The sequence below is a fragment of the Saimiri boliviensis genome, chromosome 5, assembly GCF_048565385.1.
Source record: "Saimiri boliviensis isolate mSaiBol1 chromosome 5, mSaiBol1.pri, whole genome shotgun sequence".
Taxonomy (NCBI): domain Eukaryota; kingdom Metazoa; phylum Chordata; class Mammalia; order Primates; family Cebidae; genus Saimiri; species Saimiri boliviensis.
This window is the reverse complement of record NC_133453.1, coordinates 135,838,336-135,863,738: the sequence shown is the minus strand read 5'-3', so window position 1 is coordinate 135,863,738 and position 25,403 is coordinate 135,838,336. Positions and strand designations below refer to the sequence as shown.

General features: G+C 39.4%; 1 protein-coding gene across 1 annotated transcript in view; it reads right to left on the bottom strand.

The window, feature by feature from the left end:
• Nucleotides 1-675, bottom strand: part of SLCO3A1 (solute carrier organic anion transporter family member 3A1) — a 547,211-nt gene extending 546,536 nt beyond the window's left edge. Inside the window, exon 1 of the mRNA XM_039479926.2 lies at nt 357-675. Within this exon, the coding sequence (XP_039335860.1) occupies nt 357-377 (21 nt within the window). The 5' untranslated portion in view covers nt 378-675. The remainder of the gene's footprint in view (nt 1-356) is intronic.
• Between the last annotated feature and the right edge of the window lie 24,728 nt (nt 676-25,403).

Here is a 25,403-nt window from a genome sequence, read left to right as displayed (position 1 = left end):
GTAAACTAGAAATGTAGGGGAACTTAGTCAACTTGATTTTTTATATTATTTTTATTGTATTTTGGGCTCTGGGGTACATGTGCACATTCTGCATCCTGCAGGATTGTTGCATAGGTACATACAAGCCATGGTGGTTTGCTGTCTCCATCCCCCACTCCCCCCACTTTGCCTACATCAGGCATTTTTCCCAGTGTTATCCCTCCCCATCCTCCCCACTGTCCCTCCCCTCCCCACCCCTCCTCTCCCACACCTAGCCCAGTGAGTGCCTTCACTTGATTTTTTTAAAATCTGCCAAAAACCTATAGCTACCATCATAATGCTCAAAATATAACTAAAATCTGACCACTTATACCTACCCCAATCTCTAATACCTCCATGCAGGTCTCTGTTGCCTCATTTCTGCCTCCTTGGAAATGTGTCTCCTAATCTGCCTTCCTGGTGCTTCTTTGTTCTTCCATTGTTTTTCCTTAGCACAGCAGCCAGAGTAAAGCTACACCATGTTATTTCTCTGTTTGAAACCAAGCAGTGCTTTCTATCTCACTCAGCATAAGTGAAAGTCCTTGGCATGTCTCTGAGACCTCACCTCCTTCTTCTGTTCTCTTGCTCACCACACCCCAATCACAGTGGCATTTTTGCTAATTCTTGAACATGCCAAGCATGCTCACAAGACAGGGACTTGGTGCTTGTTATTCTTTCCTAGAACACGCTCTCACAAACAGCTTTGGGACTAACTGACATGTTCATCCAAGCCTCTTCTCTTCCTTTCTATATTATCACACTCTGATGCACCTATTTTAATTTTACCTATTTTTTGTTTGTTTAGCATCTGCCCCTCCCATGGAATATAGTTTCCATGGTAACAGTGGACACTCAATAAATACATCTGGAGGAACACAGAATTGAAAGCGATGGATTGGAGAGAACACAGGAATTTGCATGCCAAGATTATCTTTCTTTCATTGACTGCAAATGAGCCAAAGAATAGTCAAACATACAAACAAACAAAAAACTCCTGATAAACACACCTTTGAGACTGGCTCTTTCAATATTAGCATACTGTCTTAGTACAAAGCACTCATGGAGACTCAGTGGGGAGTCGTGATTACTGACACACAGTTCCTTTAAAAGGGGCCGAGAACAATGTGCACTGAAGCAAAACATGCTAAGCTGGTGTGCTAGAATTTATTATTTGTTCAAATTATTCCCTGCCTAACCCATCCCTGCAAAGTCACCCTTCTGCAGCCCCTCCTTGTGGGAGCAGTGTACTGCCATGCTGAGGACTTCTGATCTGACCCTGTGGCCCACTTTGGCCAATGAATAACAGGTGCCATGTCCACAAGAAGCCACTGGATGATGTTACTACTGCCCTTTTCCTCTTTTCCATGAGCAGTATGTCCTAGACAGGGCAACCTCATCAGCCTGGTCCCAAGATGAAGACTTCAAGTAGAACTATAGACAACTGGGGGAAGATGTGGTAGGAGTGAGAAATAAGCCGGGTTTGTAAGAAGACACTGAGCTTCTGGGCAGTTTTGTTACTGCAGCACAACCAGCAAATACTGATTAATACACCTGGCAAAAAATGGTATCAGAAACATCTGGAATATGAACAAAGTGAAACACTGTCACCAGACCTCTTTCTTTTCACCATAGTCACCTGATGAGTTTCCAACTCTGTTTAAATCCAACATCATTCCATGCCTGCATCTCTGCACCTGAACACAGCTCACACACACAAAAAAATGTTACCCCGACTTATCTAATATTATATGTATGACCATGAAACTGAAGGAAACTCAGAAGCTAGTCCTGGCAACCAGTGAAGCAGGTGATGTTTGAACTGAAACCTGAGACAGATGAGAAGAAGCCAGTCACGTCAAAATCCAGGGAAGAGCATTCAGGCAGAAGAAACAGCAAATACAGGAGCCCCAAGGTTGGAGCAAGCTCAGTTGATTCAACAGAGAAAAAGGAGCATGTGGCTGTGGTAGAAGGAAGAAGGCTGAGGGGAGCAAGATGAGACAGGAGAGACAGTCAGGGGCTAGAGAGATCTAGGCACAATTTTCAAGTTTTTAAACCAAAGTAAGGACATTAGATTCCTCATACAGCATTGAAGAGCCATCGGGGAGTTTTAAGCAAGGGAAGTGATAATGTCCCAGTTTTCTACTGCGTCACATAACCCAACCCTAAAGTTAGTAGCTTAATACAGTGACATCTGTTTTGCTCACAGGTCTGCAATGTGGGCTTAACTTGATAGTCAGCTTGTCTCTGCTTCACTGGGGCAGCTGAGGCAGCTCAAAGGTTAGGATCAGAAGTCATCTGAAGCCTCCCTCACTCCCATGTCCACTGGATGATGCTGGCTTTTAACTGGGATCTCAGAAGGGCTGCACGTAGCCTATCCATGTGACTGCCTGACTTTCTCACAATACGGTGGCTGAGTTTCTAAAACAAGTATCCTAAAAGAGAGTGATCCCCGTGGTAGCTTGTATTGCCTTTTCTAACTCAGCCCTGGAGGTCTGCTCTGTTCTTCTCATGGAGGCCACTGCAAAAGCATGCCCAGTGTCAAGGGGAGGGAACACAGACCCTGCTACTGATGTGGCCTTTCCTTATCACCCTGTAAGAGCATGTGGGAAAAGTGGTCATGTGGCCATCTTTGGAAAATAAAACCTGCCCAGACAGGATGTGGTTTATGTGTTTGAAAGAAAACTCTAGCTGCTTTGAGAATAAATTATTGAACAGTAAGGATGGTAATGGAGTCTGATGTGGTGGCTTAAGCAGTCCTGGGCAGAGGTGATAGTGAGTTAGACTATGATAGGAGGAGTGGGTATGAAAAACAGGATTGAATTCCTGGATTAAGTGCTTGGTTTGGACAGGGGTTACTTTAAATACTCAAATGGCTCCAAACACAAAAGGGAGTGAGCAAGGTGGGAGTGCCCAGAGATGTACCTTTCACCTTCAGAAGTACTGCAGGCCTGGTCTTAGTCCTCCAAGGGAGCACCATGTTTACATTTTCTCCCCCTCTTCCACATGTATGGGACTCACTGTTGGAGGTTACTTATGGGTGGATTTCTTGGTTTGCCAATAAAATCATCATTATTTTATTGATTGATTTTGGAGACAGGATCACACTCTGCTGCCCAAGCTGGAGTGCAGCGGCACAATCATAGTTCACTGTAACCTTAAACTCCTGGCCTCATGTGATCCTTCCACCCCAGCCTCCTAAGTAGATGAAACTACAGGTGAGTGTCATCATGCCTGGCTAATTTTTGTATTTTTTGTAGATACAAGGTTTCGCCATGTTGCCTAGGCTGGTCTCGCACTCCTGTACTCAAGAGATCCACCTGCTTCACCCTCCCAAAGTGCTGGGTATTATTCATTATTTTAATACTTATATTTGAATAGATATTTTGGCGGAACAGAACCACAATGTTAAAAAAGAACTGTGATACACCAGCAGGTAACATCTCATCTTGCTGGTTGAAAAAAATCCAAAACACTGCCTCTATCTCTCCAGAGTGCCCATAGGAAGCCTGTGTTGTCCAGACATAGGCTGGGGCCAAAACAAGTGAACTTGGCTTTCTTTTAGGCAGGAGTAGCAACAGTTACTAGCCATGGCAGGGTGTATTCTTTGATAATAAGTCCTCAGGACTTTCTGGGAAGCCATGATGCTCACTCCCATACGTTCGCACATATTAGGAAGGTCAGATTCCATCCTCTTCCCTGGTTCCCATGTTCCAGACCTTTTATATCAAAGCTTCCTCATTCCTGCTGCAACTCAGAGAAAAGAAGAAAGAGCAGTAGCTTGGAAGTCAGATTGTGTTAGGCTCCAATCCCAGCTCAGCCACTTACGAATTGACTGACCTTGAGAAAGTGATTTAACCTTTCTGGGCTTCAATTTCTTTCACCATAAAATGATGATGAATGATGATAACCTCACCTCATGGGTTTTACTGTAAAAATTAAATGAAACACCAAGAGAGCTGCTACCAGTGCTCAACAAATGGTAGTGATAACTATATTATATATTAAAGAATAAGAATGCAACAATATTTAGAAATTCCTCCACAAATTCTCAACAGTTAGTGTCATGCCTACAGACCATTGCAGAGCAACTGACGGTGCCTGCTAGCTGCGGTCACATCACATTCTTTTATGGCTCAGTGACTTAACACTTAGAAGACGGAACCTGCACAGTAAGAGCCAGTTGAAAAATAAGTAAAACCCCAGAGAGCATTTAGGCACAAACCAACTTAGATAAACGTGGATTTCTCAGCTCAGCCTGCCAGCTGGATGGCTTTTACATTCTTTTTGAGCTAAGCTATGCTGTCCCAGAGATTGTTGCAAATTCATTCGTGCTGTATGCACATCAAAAACTCAGGCAGAAATTCGCCTTGAAACACTGACATTTTTGTACATATTGCCAAAGCCAGGGACAAACGAGGGCCTGAGAAACATGCTGAGCATCTTCAGAGGGTCAGTAAGAGGAGCTGTCACAGGTGTATGCTTTCAGGTGACACAAGGAGAGCACCGGGTCATCCAGGGCATCCACACAACAGCAAGTATTCAGATATGGAGAAGTCCAGATGATTGATTTTTCACTTCCTTCTCCATCGCCCAACATCAGATAGCTTAATGCACTCTAACCTAATGCATTAAAATCTAGTCTTTCATGAAAGCTTCCCCTGAAATGAGACTTTCTTTTCAGTGCCAGCTATCATGGCTGTTTATCGACTCCTGCAAAGGTGACAAGCAGCATACCAGATACTAAACACATGATCTCATTTTCTCCGAAAAAACATTTGTTCATTCACATAACAAACATTCACTGACCACCTGTGAAGCACAGATGACAGGGTCCCGTTTTGCCAGTGAGCCACTCAAGTTTCAGAGAAGTAAGTGGCTTGTGCCAAGTTACATAAGCGGTGATTGAGGAGGAGAGTCCAAGGAATGGCCATAGTCTCCACACGGTTCCCAGCAGTCCACACCTCTCTGGGTTACTAACATATGCAAGGAAAGAAAGGTAGACATGAAGTCTGGAGGTCTAGGTACTCAGCTGCCCAGTTACTGGTCATGTGACCTTGGGCAAGTCACTTCATCTTTTTGGATTTATTTATCTTCGTGGCAAATTGCTGAACCCTTTTTGACCTAGTTTTTGTTGTTTCTGTGAGAATTAAATGCTATAAAGTAACAATATGGGTGAATCTCACACACAAAATGTTGAGTGAAGGAAGGTGGGCATGAAAGAGTACAGACTGCATGATCCCATTGACAAGAACTTAAAAGCAGGCCAAATGAGTAAGAAGTCAAAATACTGATTTCCTTCAGGAGAAGAAGAAAATTCTGATTAGTGTGAATAAGGGAGGCCTTTGGAGTCCTGAAAATTGTTTCTAATAAGAACAATAAATGTAAAAAATTATATAGGTATATGAAATTACTTGGAAAACAATATACTCCAATATCAGGAAATGTTTTGAATACGGTTTCAGCGTCCCCCTCCCTGCCTGCCTGTGCCCTGCTCAGGTGTGGCTGATGCCAACAGGGACCCCCTGCCCTGGGATTTCTTGTCCTCTCTGGTTAGAGCCCAGGACAGGGCTCCAGTTGTAGAAAAAAAGCAAGGGCTGAGGTTTGCATGTGAAGCGAGCTTCCAAAGAACCCCAGATGTCAGAGCTGGTGTCTCTCAGGCAGACTCCTGTTCTCTTAAGGAACCCTGGTGGGGTCATACAGCCTCTGCTCAAATGACACCGGTGCTGAGGACTCATGGATTTGTAAAACTGGTCATGGTGGAGGACCTTAGGAGTTCCATCAGTCACAACCTGTCCTGGGCTCCTACCCTGGGGATAGGGGCAATGTTGAAGGAACCTGTACCTTCTTACTTGTCCTCTTTATGTTTGTAAATTTTGTTAACTTTTATTTTAAGTTTGGGATACAAGTGCAGGTTACACAGGTAAACTTGTTAATGGGGACTTGTACAGATTATTTCATTACCAAGGTATTATAGCTAATACCCCTTAGCTGTTTTTCCTGATCCTCTCCCTCCTCCCACCATCCACCCTCCAAAACACCCCATTGTGTGTTGTTCCCTTCTATGTGTCCATGTGTTCTCATCATTTAGCTCCCACTTGTAAGGAAGGACATGAGGTATTTGGTTTTCTGCTCCTGTGCTAGTCTCCTAAGGATAATGGCCTCTAGCTCCATTCATGTTCCTGTAAAGGACACGATCTCATTCTTTTTTATGACTGCATACTATTCCATGGTATATGTTACTTTTTCTTTATCCAGTCTATCACTGATGGGCACTTAGGTTGATTCCATCTCTTTGCTATTGTGAATAGTGCTGCAATGAACATACACATGCATGTGTCTTAACGATAGAATGACTTATATTTTGGGGGTATATACCCACTAATAGGATTGCTGGGTCAAACGTTACTTCTGTGTTTAGGTATGATTTTTTATTTAAAAAAATTTTTCTTTGATTCTATTATTTTCATATACAACTCATAGAACAATAGTCATCTAATCTGGCAATTCACTTCCTAAGATGAAATATGCACAATAAATAACGCAATAATTTCTCTCTAATATATATCAATTTCTACTTATCAAATTTCCATGTATGGTTTCCTTTGTAATATTTTTGACAAGCAATATTTAATTTTATTTTTATTTTTTGTGTGGCATAAAAAATAACTAAAATTTATTTTAAAGCTAATGCTTTATGATATTTATATAAAGTAAGATCTCAGGTTTTTTCTCGCCAGGCCTCTGTCTACTAGAAGTAATCACTGTAAACATCTTGATCTTGTTGTTCATGAATTGATTTTTTTCTTAAGCTTTTACAGATAGAACAACAAAAATACACATGGGTTTTATTTACTGCTTCAGGGAAATGGAATAAGGTACTGCATCAAGGGTTACAAGGTGAAGTAACCTGAACATGAGATGGTATGGTGTGGTGGGGGCTGGGGAAACTGAGGTAGGCAGTTATGTTTAAAGGGGCAGATTTCCCTACCTTATGGAATTGTTGCCCATACGGGAATACAGGCTGGCTTACTAAAGCTTCAGATTTTCCAAGAGAAGTTGGACATCAAGATTGTTATATGACAGTTCCTGGTTTTTAAATGTTGGCAACTAAGTCAAATTTGTTAAGAAAGGTGCCAGTCAAAATAAATACTCTTCAGGTCTCATCCAGCCAACAGGCTGCTGGATTGGAATTTCCATTAAAAATATCAGGGGGCAGGCGTGGTGGCTCACACCTTTAATCCCTACACTTTGGGAGGCTGAGGTTGGGGGGATCACCTGAGGTCAGAAGTTTGAGACCAGTCTGACCAATATGGTGAAACCCTGTCTCTATTAAGAATACAAAAGTTAGCTGCATGTGGTAGTGTGTGTCTGTTATCCCAGCTACTTGGGGGGCTGAGACAGGAGAACTGCTTGAAGCTGGGAGGCGGAGGTTGCAGTGAGCCGAGATCACAGGACTGCACTCCAGCCTGGGCAACAGAATGAGACTCCATCTCAAAAAAATAAAAACAAAAATTAAAATATATATCAGTCACTTGCTTATTTTCATGTGAACTGTAGTATAGTTATCTTTCCACATCAGCACATACATATTCCCTAATTCTTAAAAACCTCATAGTATTCCATCACATAGCTGGAACCTTCATCAATTCCTTACGGATGGTTAGGACATTTGCAAATGTTTAAACACGGTGATCATGTTTCTTAGTCCCTACTTCTGGCTTAGATTGTTTCTCCAACATTCTATCTTCCCACTTCCCTCATCTATTTCTCACAGCTGTTTCTCACTTCTCCCAGACCATCTTCAAATGAATAGCAAAGCTCTTCCACTTATCATTTACATTAGTATTATTTTAGAGAGAATTTACTGAAGTCAGTTTGAGAGAAGTGGGACCATATACACTGGAGCATTTTAGTTCATAACCATTGATCCAGCCCCCTTTGAGTCCCCCAAGTGTCCCCACTTGGAAAATAAATTTTATGGTCATCTTTCCCATAATTCTACCAACCAGATAAAACCACTCTTAACATTTTATTATAATCCACTCCAGTCATTTTTTATAGGTATTTTAGATCTTTGATCTTATTCTACATATAAAATTTTATACTCTAATTTTATATTTAACACTGAGAGCTAGGCATTTTATGATATTAATCAAAACATTGAACAGATCTTTGAATAACTACATTATTTTTATTCTCACTTGTTTAATATCACTCTTATTTTCGGAAACTTCATTTATTTCCAAATATTAACATTATAACCAGCATTGCAATGAATGTCTTTAGAAAGAAAAGCCTTTCTTCATTTCAGATCATTTCCTTTAATAAGAAACCCAGAAAGAGAATTTCCAAGGTAAGGGTAAGAATATTTTCAAGACTCTTGAATTGCACACCACATTCCTTTCCCAAAGCCTGGATCCACTTCACATTCCTTCCAGCTGTGTTGAGTGTGTCTGTGTCACTGCACTCAATCTCTGATATTGAATATTCGCATTTTTTACAGTTCTATTAACCTGTTAGGTTAAAAATAGTATCCCATTGTTACTCTAATTTCCATTTTGATAATGAGTGAGGTTGAAATATGTTCAAATGTTTATTAGCCATTAATATGCCTCTATTTCATTGTCTTTGTTCCTTTCCCCTTTATTTATTGAGAACTTACTGCTCTTATTACCTTTTGGCACAAGCTCCTTTTCTATGAAGCATATCACCCTTTGTCCTATTTCAAGCAAGTATTTCCTCTGGTTTATTTGCCTGTTAAGCAATTTTGAGAGAAATCGTACGTGAAAAATCTACAGATCTCCCTCTCTGTTATTTCTCATACTCCCTTTTAGCTTAAAAAAAGATCACTCCAGTTTATGTATAGATTTAGTTACTATTTATTTTCATTTTCTATTAGTATTTTTATGACTTATTTACTTTTAAACAATCTCAATTCTTCTTAGTGAGGCCATACTATATAAGGCTGAGTTTTAATAGGAAGTTATCAACTATATTTTGTTTTGTTCTTCTTGGACATTCTATTTCTGCTATTGATTGTCCATTTTAATAGGATACTTCTGTTCCAAGCCAATTATGCAAAGACACAATTGGAAACATAAATAATGAAGAATAAATACTTTTTCTCTTGCTTCATTATTCGGATAGAGAAATGCTAATTGCAACTCAGCCTAAGACATTTCCTGCTTTTAAACAAATAAATTTGGTAAAAAACACACATATTCTTTGTCTGGGGTAATGGTAGACGTGAAGTGTTAGATTATTAAAATCTGTTGTTTTCCAGGTAGCTATGCACAGTATGTGGTATCTATGGATAAATTGTAGTTCAAAGGGTTTCTACGAGCTGTTAACCAAAAATTCAGTGACAAGAACTAGCACAATTTTATAATGCAAAAGAAAATACCAAGCAAACTCTCCAGACAATAGACTATTTATCACAGTTTGTCGAAGTGAAGCAAGTACATAATTTTTTGATGCAGCTGACACATTCAATTATCTTCTAAAAGTTTCTATCACAGGGCTCCTTTCAGCCATATATTGGGTATAAAAATGTAATCCATAATTACAGATATTTCATGTGCTTTATGTGAAAATCCCAACAACCCCTTCCTGAGGCATTCTGTCTTCCAGACAAACTGGAAAAAGAAAATAAATGCTAGGCAATCAAGACTTGCAAGTTGGCCGTGAGGGGCAGTCAAGTAGCTGACAGCTGAAAACCAGGAAAAAATATGTACAATGTAGCCTACAGTTTGGGTTTGCAGAGGAAATAATTTGTTGTATATCATTGACTCACAGATGTCTGGGACTGAAAAGGACTTTGTGAGCATTAACTTTGTCTATCTCCCTGGTTGTCCTATAGCCAGTAAACCTTCCCAAATCTAGGTGCATATCTCAAAAATCAAATGTGATAATATGGAAAATTAGAGGCTAGATTTGAGGCCAATTCCACCATTTCCTAACAGCATTTCCTTGGGGAATAATGTGTCAAATCCAAACAATTTTGAATTCTTCTCCAAATATAAGGGTTTTTAATATGTCCCTAGCTGGACTTATGTGATGTTAATATGATACCATGCATGAGACTTTCAGCTCCTTCTTAACAACAAATGTCAGTCATTTCGCTCCCTCTCTCACCACTCCTCACTGAGAGATTTGGAAGGAAAAGCTGTCAACTAACCTCCAGATATTTAACAATATGTACCAACCCTCTAAGATAGGAAACTTCCCTGCATGCCTAACTTATACTTCTCATGTTGCAGCTTTAGGCCATTTCTTCTGATTTACTTGCCAATAGAGTTTTTGAGTAGACAGCAACAAACTTGGTAAGATCACCTTTCATTTGCTGTTTCTGTAGACTTGATAACTGCCATCCATGGATGTTTCAGGGGCCTTTTCTTCCTTCCCAAAAGGCTTAAATAAATGAGAGACAGCAAGAAGATTATATTGCCAAATAGCATCTGACAAATGCCTTCTTTTTTCCTTTATATTTTACATCCATCTCCCCTACCTCCACCCTATGTGCTTCACTTCTTTAATTCGAGAAAGAAATATCTAAGATGTGATTCGTGGTTTTAGCTTGAACTGTCCTCTTCAAATCATCCACCTATTAGAGCAAGGGCCAAGGAAATGCACTTTGAGGATCACTTCCATTGTCCGTGAGCTATTTTGTGGCTGAACTGAACTTGGCATTTGATCCTAGCTTCCCCTCAAATGAATGTAGATTGACTGCATTAAATGCTTGTCTGTTTTACTTAAAATGGATGAGACAGGTATAAAACAAAAGTATACTCACAGGTATAAAGAAAAAGTTCTCTCATTTACAGAAATACTTAATAAATTTGCAGAAATTTAAGAGAACATATTTTCATTTTCAAACAACGAAAACCAAGGCTCGGAGATGTCCAAAGAGGTGCCAACACCATCAATGAGTTACTGTACATTAGCAGCAACTCCAGGGATGCTGGGTCATCAGCACAGATCTAGGCAGAAGCACTGGCTGATGCTGAGAAAGCCCACGAGACGAAGCTACCCGCCCCTCAGAAAGAAAGGGAACTGAAAACAGGGAATCAGGTCATTTGGCAGGGCGGGTCCCTCCCCAACAAAGCCCAGCAGGCCAAAGCCCTCTCACTTGAGAGTATGGCAGTCAGCATATCAATTAGAGTGCAACCAGGAACCATCAAGCTGGGGGTGGGGAAGGACAGCCACCATTTCAGAGGCAGGCCTAATCTTCCTGAGTAAACAAAAGACACAGGAAATCTCCACAGCAGCTCCACTGAATCCATGGCAGCCCAGCAGTACCTCTGCAGGCAGCCAAAGGAGAGGCTGCCTCCCCAAGCAGCTACCTGAAATCAAAGCTAGATAAATCCTAGAAGAGGGGAAAAAATGAGCACAAAAAGGATGAAACTATCAAAGACCAGAACACCTTGCCCCCACCAAGGGAACACAACTCCTCTCCAGCAAGGAAACAAAACAGGATGGAGAACAAATTTGACGAATTGTCAGAAGCAGGATTCAGAAGGTGGATAATAACAAATTTGTCTGAATTAAAGGAACATGTTCTAACCCAATGCAAAGAAACTAAGAACCTTGAAAAAAGGTTAGACGAAATGCTAGCTAGAATAACAAGCTTAGAGAAGAACATAAACGACTTGATGGAGCTGAAAAACAAAGCACAAGAACTTCACAGAGCATACACAAGTTTCAGTAGCTGAATCGATTAAGCAAAAGAAAGCATATCAGAGATTGAAGATCAACTCAATGAAATAAAATGACAAGGCAAGAAAAGAGAAAAAAAGAGTGAAAAGAAATGAACAAATTCTCCAAGAAATATAGAATTATGTGAAAAGACCTAAAGGAAAAAATGCTAAGGGCAGCCAGAGAGAAGGGTTGGATCACCCACAAAGGGAAGCCCATCTGACTCACAGGGGATCTCTTGGCAGAAACTCTACAAGCCAGAAGAGAGTGGGGCCCAATATTCAACATTCTTAAATAAAAAACTTTCAACTCAGAATCTCATATCCAGCCAAACTAAGCTTCATAAGTGAAGGAGAAATAAAATCCTTAATGGACAAGCAATTGCTGGAGATTTTGTCACCACCATACCTGCTTTACAAGAGCTCCTGAAGGAAGCACTAAACACAGAACGGAACAACCAGTACCAGCCACTACAAAAAAGAACCAAATGGTAAAAATGAACAACCCAATGAAGAAACTGTGCCAACCAAAGGGCAAAACATCTAACCAGTAACAAAATGGCAGGATCAAATTCACACATAACAATATTAATGTTAAATGTAAACAGCCTAAATGCCCCAATCAAAAGATACAGACTGGCAAACTGGATAAAAAGTCCAGAACCATCGGTGTGCTGTATTCAAGAGACCCATTTCACATGCAAAGACACACTAGACTCAAAATAAAGGGATGGAAGAAGATTTACCAAGCAAATGGAGAGCAAAAAAAGCAGGGGTGGCAATCCTAGTCACTGATAAAATGGACTTTAAACCAACAAAGATCCAAAGAGACAAAGAAGGGCATTACTATCATTTAGGAGCTAACTATCCTAAATATATATGTACCCAACATGGGAGCACTAAGATACATAAAGCAAGTTCTTAACAAACAACAAAGAGACTTAGACTCCTGCACGATAATAGTGGGTCACTTTAACTCTCGATTATCAATATTAGACAGATCAACAAGACAGAAAATCAACAAGGATATCCAGGACCTGAATGCAGATCTGGACCAAGCGAACCTAATAGACATCTACAGAACTCTCCATCCAAAATCCACAAAATATACATTTTTCTCAGCACCACATCGCACTTACTCTAAAATCGACCACATAATTGGAAGTAAGTCACTCCTCAGCAAATGCGAAAAGAATGGAAATCATAACAAACAGTCTCTCAGACCACAGTGCAATCAAATTAGTACTCAGGATTAAGAAACTAACTCAAAACTGCACAGCTTCATAAAAACTGAACAAGTGGCTCCTAAATATTGACTGGATAAACAATGAAATGAAGGCAAAACTACAGACGTTCTTTGAAACCAGTAAGAACAAAGAAACAATGTACCAGAATCTCTGGTACACATTTAAAGCAGTGTCTAGAGGGAAATTTATAGCAATAAATGCCAAAATGAGAAACAAAGAAAGATAAAAATTGACACCCTATTATCAACATTGAAAGAGCTAGAGGAGCAAGATCAAAAAAACTCAAAAGCTAGGAGAAGACAAGAAATAACTAAGATCAGAGCAGAACTGAAGGAGACAGAGACACAAAAAAACCCTTCAAAAAAATCAATAAATCCAGGAGCTGGTTTTTTGAAAAGATCAACAAAACAGACAGACCTCTAGCCAGAATACTGAAAAAAAAAAAAAAAAAAAAGAGAGAGAGAAGAATCAAATAGATACAACAAAAAACGATAAAGGAGATATTACCACCAAGTCAACAGAAATACAAACTATCATCAGAAAATACTATAAACAACTCTATGCACACAAACCAGTAAATCTAGAAGAAATGGATAGATTCCTGAACATCTGCACTCTCCCAAGACTAAGAAGTTGAAACCCTGAATAGACCAATAACAAGGGCTGAAGTTGAGGCAGCGACTAATAGCCTACCAACCAAAAAAATGTCCAGGTCCAAACTGCCAAATTCTACCAGATGTACAAAGAGGAGCTGGTACCATTCCTTCTGAAACTCTTCCAAACAATACAAAAAAAGGGAATCCTCCCTAACTTATTTTATGAGACCAACATCATCCTGATACCAAAACCTGGCAGAAACTCAACTAAAAAAGAAAACTTCAGGCCAATATCCATGATGAACATTGATGGAAAAATCTTTATTAAAATACTGGCAAACTGAATGAAACAGTTTATCCATAAAACAGTTTATCCACATCAAAAAGCTTATCCATCATGATCAAGTAGGCTTCATCCCGGGAATGCAAGGCTGGTTCAACACACACAAGTCTATAAACGTAATCCATCACATAAACAGAACCAAAGACAAAAACCACATGATTATCTCAATAGATGCAGAACAGGTGGACACAGGGAGGGGAGCATCACACCCTGGGGTCAGTTGGGGGAGCTCAGAGAGGGTCAGCGAGCGGTTAGGAGGGATAACATGGGGAGAAATGCCAGATATAGATGGGGGGATGGAGGCAGCAAACCACATTGACATGTATGTACTTATGCAACAACCCTGCATGATTTGCACATGTACCCCTGAACCTAAAGTACGATAAAAAATTAAAATAAAATAAAGTGGGCCAAAAAAAAAAAAAGAATGAGTTGCATTTGGTGACTCATGTAGTTTCTGATTTGTCTATTCCCAAGCTGATGGGAAGGATTTGCATGACTCAGGTCATTTTCTCTAAAGTCATTCTTTAAAACCACACATCAAAGTCACATATGGTTGGGAAAAACTTAACATTGCTTGGAAAAATAACTAAGGCAATCATTGACACAGAATTAATTGACAGCCAAACAAAATTAGCAGAAAGAATCAATGATTATTTTTCTACTTACCAATCATTATCATCATTATTATTACAGTGGGGTAGTTGAAATTATTATTCAGCAAATGCACACTTACTTCCCCATCCTGCTGTGGGTGGAATTAACCTACTCCATTGATGCTGGGTTGCCATGTAACTTGCTTTAACCAATACATATTAGCAGAGATGATGCAAGCGGAAACCTCAAATGTGCTGTTGTCTTTGGTTTTCTTTGTTCTCTAGTGACTTACCATGAGAAGAATATGGCCCAAATAGCTATTGTTTCTTAACTTTGGCCCTAGAATAAACACTCATGGAACAAAACTGAACCCAACTAGCAGCTGCAGCCAAGTCCAGCTGACCTACAGCTTGGAGCAGAGTTGTTCATTTAAGCTCATAGTATAATAACCAAATCAACCTGCAGAGTTTTAAACAAAAGAACATGCATGAGGCATCATAAGCCACTGAGTTTGGAGGTGGTTTGTCATGCAGCATCATTGTGGCAACAGGTAATGGTGCATATAACTAGCCTTTGAATATGAGCTATGTGACAGGCTCTGTCATCAGCACTTTAATGATCTTACTTCAATCTGGTAATAACACCATTACATAGACTACATTATTAACACTATATTGTAGATGAGAACAAGGATGTTCAGAAGGGTCAGGAAACTTACTTAAGACATGGTAACAAGTGGCTGAAAAATTAACTGGATCAGTGTATTCCTAATTCCAACATCTATGGTGTTCTAACTATGTCTTTTCTCCTTAAACAGCGATAATTAAAGATAGTCTTGGTACCCACCAAGGAGTTTATGTTGTGATCCTGAAAACAAACAACTGCCACTCAGCTCCTTCCTTCTATTCCCAATTGTTACCACAAATGAATTGTTAAGGGTTGCATTTCAACTTTTGCCAAGAACTGGGTTGATTCAGCTCTTGGAAGTGCATTCCAAGAGCAACTGATAAAGAGTTCTCCTAGGGAAACAGACTAGTAATTTTTCAGATGACTTCCACTGCAAAATTCCATCAAGCTTAGGAGATGCATGCCTTGGCCATGAAGAAATAAGTGATAACACTGCTTTGATTTTCAGTGGCAAGTATGGCCAAGGGACAAAGCAAAGGAGTTGAGTTAATAACCCACTTGATAGGCTTATGATGTGAAATAATTAATGCAACTCTTTCTACACATTTTGTAAATTCTGCTCCCAAGAATATTGTTTTACCAATCAGAATAAATTAAGTTGCACCACCTTAGAAGTAGAATTAGCCTGTACCTTTTCGTTATTGATATCAAGCACATGTTAATCATTCTATTTCATAAAGCTATTAATAACATGCCACTGCAGACAACATGGTATGAACTTTATGTTAAACCAATAATAACTCAATGATTTCAAGGTAAGTATATTTTACAACAATCAACATTACAGATACGCTATTAAGTGGGAGAAATCCAGTCAGTGAATGAACTCTTCTATCACCCTTAATAAAGCATAAAGGTCAAAATCACAGAGAATCTAACCTCCCTCTCTCAGCAGCAGCTCCACGGGCAGCTCTTTCTTGCTACCAAGGACATTTTCTTGAAAAAAGAAAATAGTTTGCATTTCCTTCCTCCTCCCTCCCTCCCTCCCTCCCTGCCTTCCTTCCTGCCTTCCTCTTATTTTGTTTCCTGTTGTTTTCCTGTTGTTTTCTTTCCCTCCTTCCCTCCCTCTCTCCCTCTTTTCCTTTCTTCTTTTCTTTTTACTTTTATCACCTTCTTTTCCTTAACATTCAGACTTAACATTAAAGAAAGAAAATGCCCATCTTGTAGAATTCAGCCATTCATGTGTACTACACCCACCACCTTCCCTCTGCTCTCCAGAGCTTTATCTGATGATATCACTTCAGAACTTGGAGAGTTTCCATGGTAACAGTTTTCCAACCATTTTCTTTTAAAAGAATCCCTCCTGTCCTAAGAGAAATCACCTGCAAAGTAGTCATCCAGCTGCCTTGATTCCGCTCTGTCTCAGACTTCACCCATTATCTGCAGTCGGAGTTAGGTGAAGAGCCTTGCCCATGACTTGTGAAGTGGAGTAGCAACCACAGTGGCTGCCCAGAGCAGGACTGAAGCCTTCTCCCCTCCAACCCCTGTTCTTCCACCTCCCACCTGCACTTGCAATACATGCAGAGAGTCCAGGGGGAAGGGGCACATCAAAGTCTCTTTTCAGAAACAACTGAACTTTTTTAAAACTGTTGTCTGACATCAAGTCCTAAAACCAAAGGCAGCAAACTCAGTCACCTGCCACTTAAACAAGAGCAGATTTGTTACATCTGCCCCAAAGCATCCTTGTTGTGACTGAGATGCTGTGTGTGTCAGGTGGGAGGAGGGTTGGCCATAGTGCTTCCCTTGATTACTTTGCGGATGCTGCCTTATTTGCCTCTCTACCTGCCCTTGCTGCTCTCAATGTTCCTTCTTCCCATTGGTGTGACAGAGTCTCCTTCCTGGTCCCGTAGTTGCCCTCTGGATGTAGTCATGGAAAGAGATCAGGGATTAGTCAGATAATGGTAAAGTGATATGGAGGCTCCAGTAATTTCTTCGTATGGGTCACCTTTTGCCAAACTGAGGGGCTGGCATTTATTCCCTGACTGATCTGCTCCTTCTTACCCACAGTCGGGAAGGGGACATAAGAGTCAGCTCTGGGGCCTCTTTTGGGAACTATCTGCATGACTATGGCTGGTTCTTGTCTTTGCAATCTTGTCTGGAGTCTTAGGTAGCCCCAGGAATGTAACTAGGTGCTAGGGAGTTGCAAAAACCATTGGAGTCATCTTAGAGAAGAGAGGAAAACTTTTATTTTGGAAACCAGAACTATTTTGTGGGTGTTGAGAGCCTTTTTTCTAAAGTGGAGCTACTGTGCTAGACAACTGAAAGAGAGATTACAACTCGGGGTGTAAATTCGTGTAAGTCTGACTCCCTGCGTTGATGCTTGCTGACAACTCTCAAGCCTTACACCTCCTTCTTCCTCTTTTGCTCCACATCTTGGGAAGCTAGTAAGAAAGCCCGAGTGCTCCCTCCTTTGGCACCTATGAGAGTTTCAAAAGCATGCAAGCCCCTTCTTGCAAGCGAGACACCGGTACTGTAGCCCTACCCCCTGACCACAATAAAAATCCCAAGCCTGTTTCCTTTCCCTGTTCTCGCAAAGCTATTTTTATTTATTTATTTATTTATTTATTTATTTATTTATTTATTTATTTATTTTGAGACAGAGTTTCCCTCTTGTTACCCAGGCTGGAGTGCAATGGCGCGATCTCGGCTCACCGCAACCTCTGTCTCCTGGGTTCAAACAATTCTCCTGCCTCAGCCTCCCAAGTAGCTGGGACTACAGGCATGCGCCACCATGCCCAGCTGATTTTTGTATTTTTAGTAGAGACGGGGTTTCACCATGTTGACCAGGATGGTCTCGATCTCTTGATCTCGTGATCCACCCGTCTCGGACTCCCAAAGTGCTGGGATTATAGGCATGAGCCACCACGCCTGGCCCTCTCAAAGCTATTTTAAACCCAGCTTGAGAGGCAGGCTCTCCCCAGAGGCTCATTATGTAAGTAATAAGCTTTTCTGTCCCCTCTTAATGCATGTAGGGTATCATCAGTACTGAGGCGTAAACCAAATTTTGGGTGGAAGTCCAACCTGTTTGCATATAATGTCTACCACAAGTTGTATATAAAAGGCATGAGAAAAGACTCCTTCAAAGCAGGCACAGAGCTACTCTAACAGTAAAACCTTTCCCATCTATCCATTCAGTAAAGAGGGAAATTGAAAGTCTGCAGAGACCAAGAGGTTCTGCGTTCTTTGAGCACAGACCAAGCATTAGGCAAGAACAGACTTGCCCACACAATGATTAACAAAGTCTCACCCAGAGGAGAATCCAAAATTCGATCCTTTCTTACAGTTCAATAATTTGTCATATAAAGAAAGCTGGTAGAGTAGAAAGCCAAGGGGTAGAAGAGGAAAAATTGAAAGGCAACAAAACAGTTACTGGAGGGAATGACTTAAAGTATGCGCGACACAGGGCTGGCAAGTGGTGGAGCTGAGAGCATACAGAGGTCTGACTCTAAAGACAATGCCTTACTTCCAAGATACCTGCCCTGGGATCATCACAAAGCTAGACACATGGGTGTCACCCCTGAGAGCTCTCCCAGCTTGCCCCACAGCCAACATCCCCTAGCTTCTGTCAGCTTTGCCTCTTAATATTTCTCAAATTATCCACTGCCCATCATCCCTGTGAACCACAGCTTTTACTAAATCACCATCTCTCTAAGAATGCTGGAACACCGCTTCCTAATTAGCCCTTAGCCTCTTCATTCTCCATGCTGTAGCCAGAGTGATCTGAAATCCAAATTTGGTCCTCTGCATAAAGCCTTTTAGTAACTTCCCATGATCCTCAAGGTAGACATTTCCTCACATGTGTTGTCTAAGCACTCCATGGTCAAGCGCATACTTCCTTCTCCAGCCTCACGTCTATTTGCGCCATCAGGGGGCCTTCACGATGATCCTCAAGTGTGCCAGGCAAGCCCTTGTCTCCATCCAGGTCTGCTCACAGTCCCTTCTCTCTGTTTTCTTGACTCCTACCCTTCCAAGGTTTCAGTGCTCATTTTCAGGCCTCAGCCAGGTGTAACTTCCACCAGGAAACCCTTTTAACCCTTCAGGACTGGTAAGTTGAAACTAACTCTATTTCCAAGGAAAACCATCCTTCACTGCAGCACTTACCTCAGTGGGCTATAATTCACTTTGGACCTGATCACAGCCCCAACTAGAATGGGCTTCCTGAAAACAGGGCCACCGCCTCACATACAGTAAAGGCGAAATATGTATATATTGAATACATTTCTTCTTTTTGAGAGGATAATTTATTTATCCACATTAATACATTTTATAAAAATCATTTTAAAACTCTGCTGAGAACCAGCCTTACCATCTTTAATAAGCAGTTGTTTTTTAAGTGGTTGTTGAAAAATTTCTTTATGTCATGATGATTTTACTTATTTTTCTAAATTTTATTTTAGGTTCGTAGGTATATGTAAGGCTTGTTATATAGGTAAACTCATGACCATGGGGATTTGTTTTATAAAGCATTTCACCACCCAGGTTCTAAGCCTAGTACCCAATAGTTATTTTTCTGCTCCTCTCCCTCTTCCCACCCTCCACGCTCAAGTAGACACCAGTGTCTGTTGTTTCCCTCTTTGTGTTCATAAGTTTTCATCATTTAACTCTCACTAACAAGTAATAACAAAACAAATTTCTTTAGGTTTCAGTTACAAATCAAGGGAGCCACAGCTAAGCACTGAAAGCAAAACACCACAGTCCACAGTACATACGACAATGACTTCAGGTCCATTAACAAGGGGTTCCGCTAACCTGGTGGCTCATTAGTGAATAGGAATGCCAGAAAAGGTACTAAAAAATTCAATGTCTTAAATAAATCAAAGAACTTAAAAATTATATTTATAATAATTGGTAATCATTCACGATGATACTGATAAACTCTGAATAACATATAGAGAAAGACTAAATGTCTAGCTGAGAATTTTTACAAGACATTAAATCAAGAAAATTCTTTTAAATCCCTGTCTGACTTTGACCATAAAACCTGGAATCAGGGCAGCCCTCACCCCCAGGATAAGGAAAGCAAAGAGTGGCAATCATTGTGAGCCACATTATCTGCTTTTTCTGCCATAGAAAAGCCTCAAGTTTTTGTTTTTTGTTTTTTGTTTTTTAAACCACTTTGGGTTGTAGGATTCAAGAGGTTCCCACTGAATAGATGAATGCTTAGGACCCATTAGGACGGTTTTGGGAAAGGTCTTACCAATACCTGAATGGCTGAATGGCTGCAGGAAGTGGTAGAGCATTTCCCCCTGACATCTGCATTCCATTCAGCCTTATTATATTGAGTTTTATGAGGATAAAAGGCTACCTGGAGAGATGCTTTAGAAAATTGGGTGGCATTTCTGGATTCAAATGTGGTTGTGTATTTTTTTAAAGAAGCACAGGTGGAACATTTTGCTGTCTATTCATCCTTTTGATGGCACTGGAAAAAAATGTATTTGGCTTCAATGTTATGAAACTATGAAATGGAGAAGTTGAACCATTCTAAAATTTGGACACAGTATTTAAAAATCAGCATTGTTTCTTGTGCCCAAGAAGGGATCTGATCAGCATACTCATTGAGATTTTTCTAAAGCCTTATGTTGTTCACTCCTCCACATGAAGTTGCTACTTCCTAGGAATGGGGTAAGCAGGTATCGGGCTAGGTTTAATATCCTTCTGGCCTGATAAACTGGTGGACTCGATGTACAATCTTCAGGACAGATTCACAAAAGTGATCTAAGGAGGAGAGTACATAAGCGAAGATGAAACAATCGTTGTTCATTGTTTGCTCTTGATAAGAACACTGGTAACAGATAAAACAGAGTTGTCGATTCTTTTTTCAGTTCCATGAGCTTTTAAGAAAAAAGACATCCTTTAAATTCACAACTCTTAGTATATATCAAGATGTTATTCAACTGCAGATACAAATGCAGGTGGATCTCAAGCTGCTTCGTAAAGAAGGTTCTTTGAATACAAGGAAATTTATTGTTATCTGGTAGACTCTCTTTCTTCGTCTATGAAAGTGATAATTATCTGACTAGCCTATTCAAAAATTTTATTTTATTAATTTTTAATTATATTCAGCTGTATTATAAAATCAATGAAGACAGAAATTGTGAAAAATTGCTTTCCAATAATTATTTAGAAAATGTAACATAAAAATATTCCATGATGATACCAACTGTAAAATACTTATGAAAAGCTTCAGGAAAATATCATAGACCTATGTGAAGAAAATTATAACGTTTTATTGAAGCCATAAAATGGTGTCACAAAAAGAGACATGCAAATTATATTTTTGGAGAGAATATTCAACATTCAAAAGTAAACAGTTATCTCAAATTGATCTGCATATTAAAGGCAATTCCAATAAGAATCCCATTAGGGCATTTCAAACTTAAATTAATTCTATGGTTTATCTGAAAGAGTCAATGCACAGAAGTAGCCAATACATTTTTAAAAATAAACTACCATAATTAATAAAACTATCTTAATTATTGGTAAAAGGTTCTTTACACCAAACTACAAATTCTAGAAGCAGACCCATGTCTGCTTTGAAATTTAGTATAAGACAAAGACAGCAAGTTAAACCCAATTCAAAGAAGACTAACTTACTGAATAAATGGTGCTGAAACAATTATGCCAATTATTAGACTGACATAAAACTAGGTTCTGACTTTACCTTACTTTCAACTAAATACCAGAGAGAATAAAAATCTAAATGTAAGACATATATATATATATATATATATATATATATATATATATATATATATATATTTTGAGACGGAGTTTCGCTCTTGTTACCCAGGCTGGAGTGCAATGGCGCGATCTCGGCTCACCGCAACCTCCGCCTCCTGGGTTCAGGCAATTCTCCTGCCTCAGCCTCCTGAGTGGCTGGAATTACAGGCACACGCCACCATGCCCAGCTAATTTTTAGTATTTTTAGTAGAGACAGGGTTTCACCATGTTGACCAGGATGGTCTCGATCTCTTGACCTCGTGATCCACCCGCCTCGGCCTCCCAAAGTGCTGAGATTACAGGCTTGAGCCACCGCGCCTGGCCTAAAATATATTTTTTAAATGAGAACATGTTTTCCTAGTCTTGGGATAACACAGACCTTTATAAGAAACACCTAAGCCTGAGGAACCATTAAGAAAAAGATGGATTAATTTAATTACATGAATAAAAGACTTTAGAATTAATAAGTTAATTTAGCAAGGTGGCATGATACAAAGTTAATCATCAAATCCAATGGTGTATCTATATACAAATAGCAAACAACTGGAAAATGAAATTTTAAAAAATTCATTACAATACTGTCGAAAAACATCAAATACTTAGAAAAAAATCTGACAAACCATCGGTAAGATCTCTACACTGTAAACATTAGTGAGAGAAATTTTAAAAGACTGAAAAATGAAGAGGTATGCATGCTATGCTCATGAATTGGAAGACTGAATATGGTAACAATGTCTATTTGAAGAACAAATTTGGAGGACTGAAACTATCTAACTTTAATTCTTACTATAAAGCCACAGTAATTAAGACAGTGTCATAAAGTTTGAATACCAATAAGCCAGTAAAACAGAACACGTAACTGAGAAATAGACCTGCCTGATAAAACCGATACAATCATTTGATTTTTGGCAAAAGCACCAAAGCAATCCAATGGAGTGGTGGGGGGACCTTTTCAGTAAAAATCATGGTGAAACAACTGATATCCCTATGGGAAAAAAATTAATCTAAACTCCTATCTCATGCCATACACCAAAATTAACTTGGGATGCATCAGAAACCTAAATCTAAATCTAAACTATAATGCTTATAGAAAATACAGGAAAATACCTTTATGACTCAGGGGTAGGCAAAGCTTTCTTAGGATAAAGAAAGCAACAATTTTAAAAGAAAAAAAAATTATAAATTAGACTTCATCAAAATTAAACATGCTCATCAAAAGATTTCATTAATTAATGAAAGTATTCACAATATATGTATCTTTAAAACGGCGATAAGCCAAGATAATAAAATGTCAAACAATTGACCAAAAATGGCCCTAAGATCTTAGCAAGCAATTCACAAGGGAAGACATACAAATGGCCAATAAACATCTGAAACAACTTAGTCATCACTGCTCATCAAAAAAATGCAAATTAAAACCATGACAAAATAACACTCCACATCCATCAGAGCAGCTGAAATTAAAATAACAACATCAGATATAAGCAAAGATGTGGAGTAGCTGGAACTCTCATTTGCTGTTGATAGCAGTGTGAAATAATACACTTTAAGAAAATGGAGGCAGTTTCTTACTAAGCTAACCATACATCTCCATTCAACCCAGTCATTCTACAAAAAGACCTATCAAAACTATTAATAGAAATTGTATTCATAGTAGCCCCAAACTGGAATTAGCCCAACTTGTCCATCCACAGGGGAATGAATAAAGAAAAATGCAGTCGGGTGAGGTGGCTCACGCTTGTAATCCAATCACTTTGGGAGGCCAAGGCAGGTGGATCACGAGTCAGGAGATGGAGACCATCCCAGCTAACATGGTGAAACCCCATCTCTACTACAAATACAAAAAAATTAGCCAGGCATGGTGGCACATGCCTGTAGTCACAGCTACTCTGGAAGCTGAGGCAGGGGAATTGCTTGAACTAATGAGGTGGAGGTTGCAGTGGGCCGAGATCATGCCATTGCACTCCAGTCTGGGTGACAGAGCGAGGCTCAGTTTCAAAACAAACAAAAAAATGCATCAGATATTCATGCAATGGACTATCATGGAGGAATAAAAAGGAACAAACTATTGACACAGTATCATGGATGAAACTCAAAACACACTGAGTGAAAGAAAGTTTACAAAATAGAGGCACATACTTTGTGGTTCCCTTTACATGAAGTTCTAAAACAGGCAAAATTAATCAGTGGTTAAAAAAAAAGAAGAAGGAAGAAAAAAGCAGACCAGTGATTGCCTATCAGGGGAAGGGCTGGAGCTAAGCATTAACTGAAAATGTATATAAGGGAAATTCCCACGCAACTGTAGCATTTTTTATCTTGCTAAGAGATCTGGTTACACATACAAATGCATTTGTGAAAATCATGGAATGAAGACTTTTATATTTGTTGCTTGTTAATTGTATTGCAAATGTAAAAAAATAAATACTGAAATCTAATCTGTGAAATGCATGCTGAAATATTTATTGAGAAATAGAATGGTATTATTTCTTTGAAATGAATAAAATAAGATCTATTAAAGATGGAGAGAAGGATGGATAGACAGATATGTAATAAAGCAAATATTGTAAAATGTTAATTATAGAGTCCAGGCAGTAAATAAATGATTCTTTGCTGTAAAATTCTTCCAACTTTTCTACATACATGAAGATTTCCATAATAAAATGTGGAGGAAAAAAATCCACTGAAGACAATAGGAAACAAAAAATATAAAATAAGTATTTTTGGCACCAATAAAATAAGAAAATATGTCCAGCCACAAACCACAAAGTATGAGACATGATTGAACCTGTCCACCAAAAGGGTTTGCACTTATCCAAGAATAATTGATATAGAAAGATAAATACCAAGACATAGCTTCTGGAAATTGCTGAACTTCAAGGATAAAACAATAAATCTTACAGACAACCAGGTAGAAAAATTCTGTCACATCAAGGAGAAAAAAACAGTTCAGGTTGACCTCATACTTCTTCACTAAAACAGCCAGTGTCTACTAATAGTGGAAGAATTTTTAACAAGCCCAATTACCTTTCAATTAAAACAGAACAAAGCAGAATTAATAACAACACAAACAATCGAATAAGAATCCACTGTCTCTTGCATACTGAACCTTTTCATAAAACTGTTTGAATCTAGTCAATACTGAGATGAGTCCAAACATGGATGACAAATAACATCTCAGGGCTGGGTGTGGTGGCTCATGCCTGTAATCCCAGCACTTTGGGAGGCTGAGGTGGGTAGATCATTTGAGATCAGGAGTTTGAGACCAGCCTGGCCAACATGGTGAAACCCCATCTCTACTAAATTAACCAGGTGTGGCGGTACACACCTGTAACCCCAGCTACACAGGAAGCTGAGGCAGGAAAATTGCTGGAACCTGAAAGGTGGAGGTTGTAGTGAGCTAAGATCACACCATGCACTCCAGACTGGGCAATAGAGTGAGACTGTTTCAAAAAAAAAAAAAAGTAAAGAAAAAGAAAAATAGAAAATAAAATCTCAGTAAAGG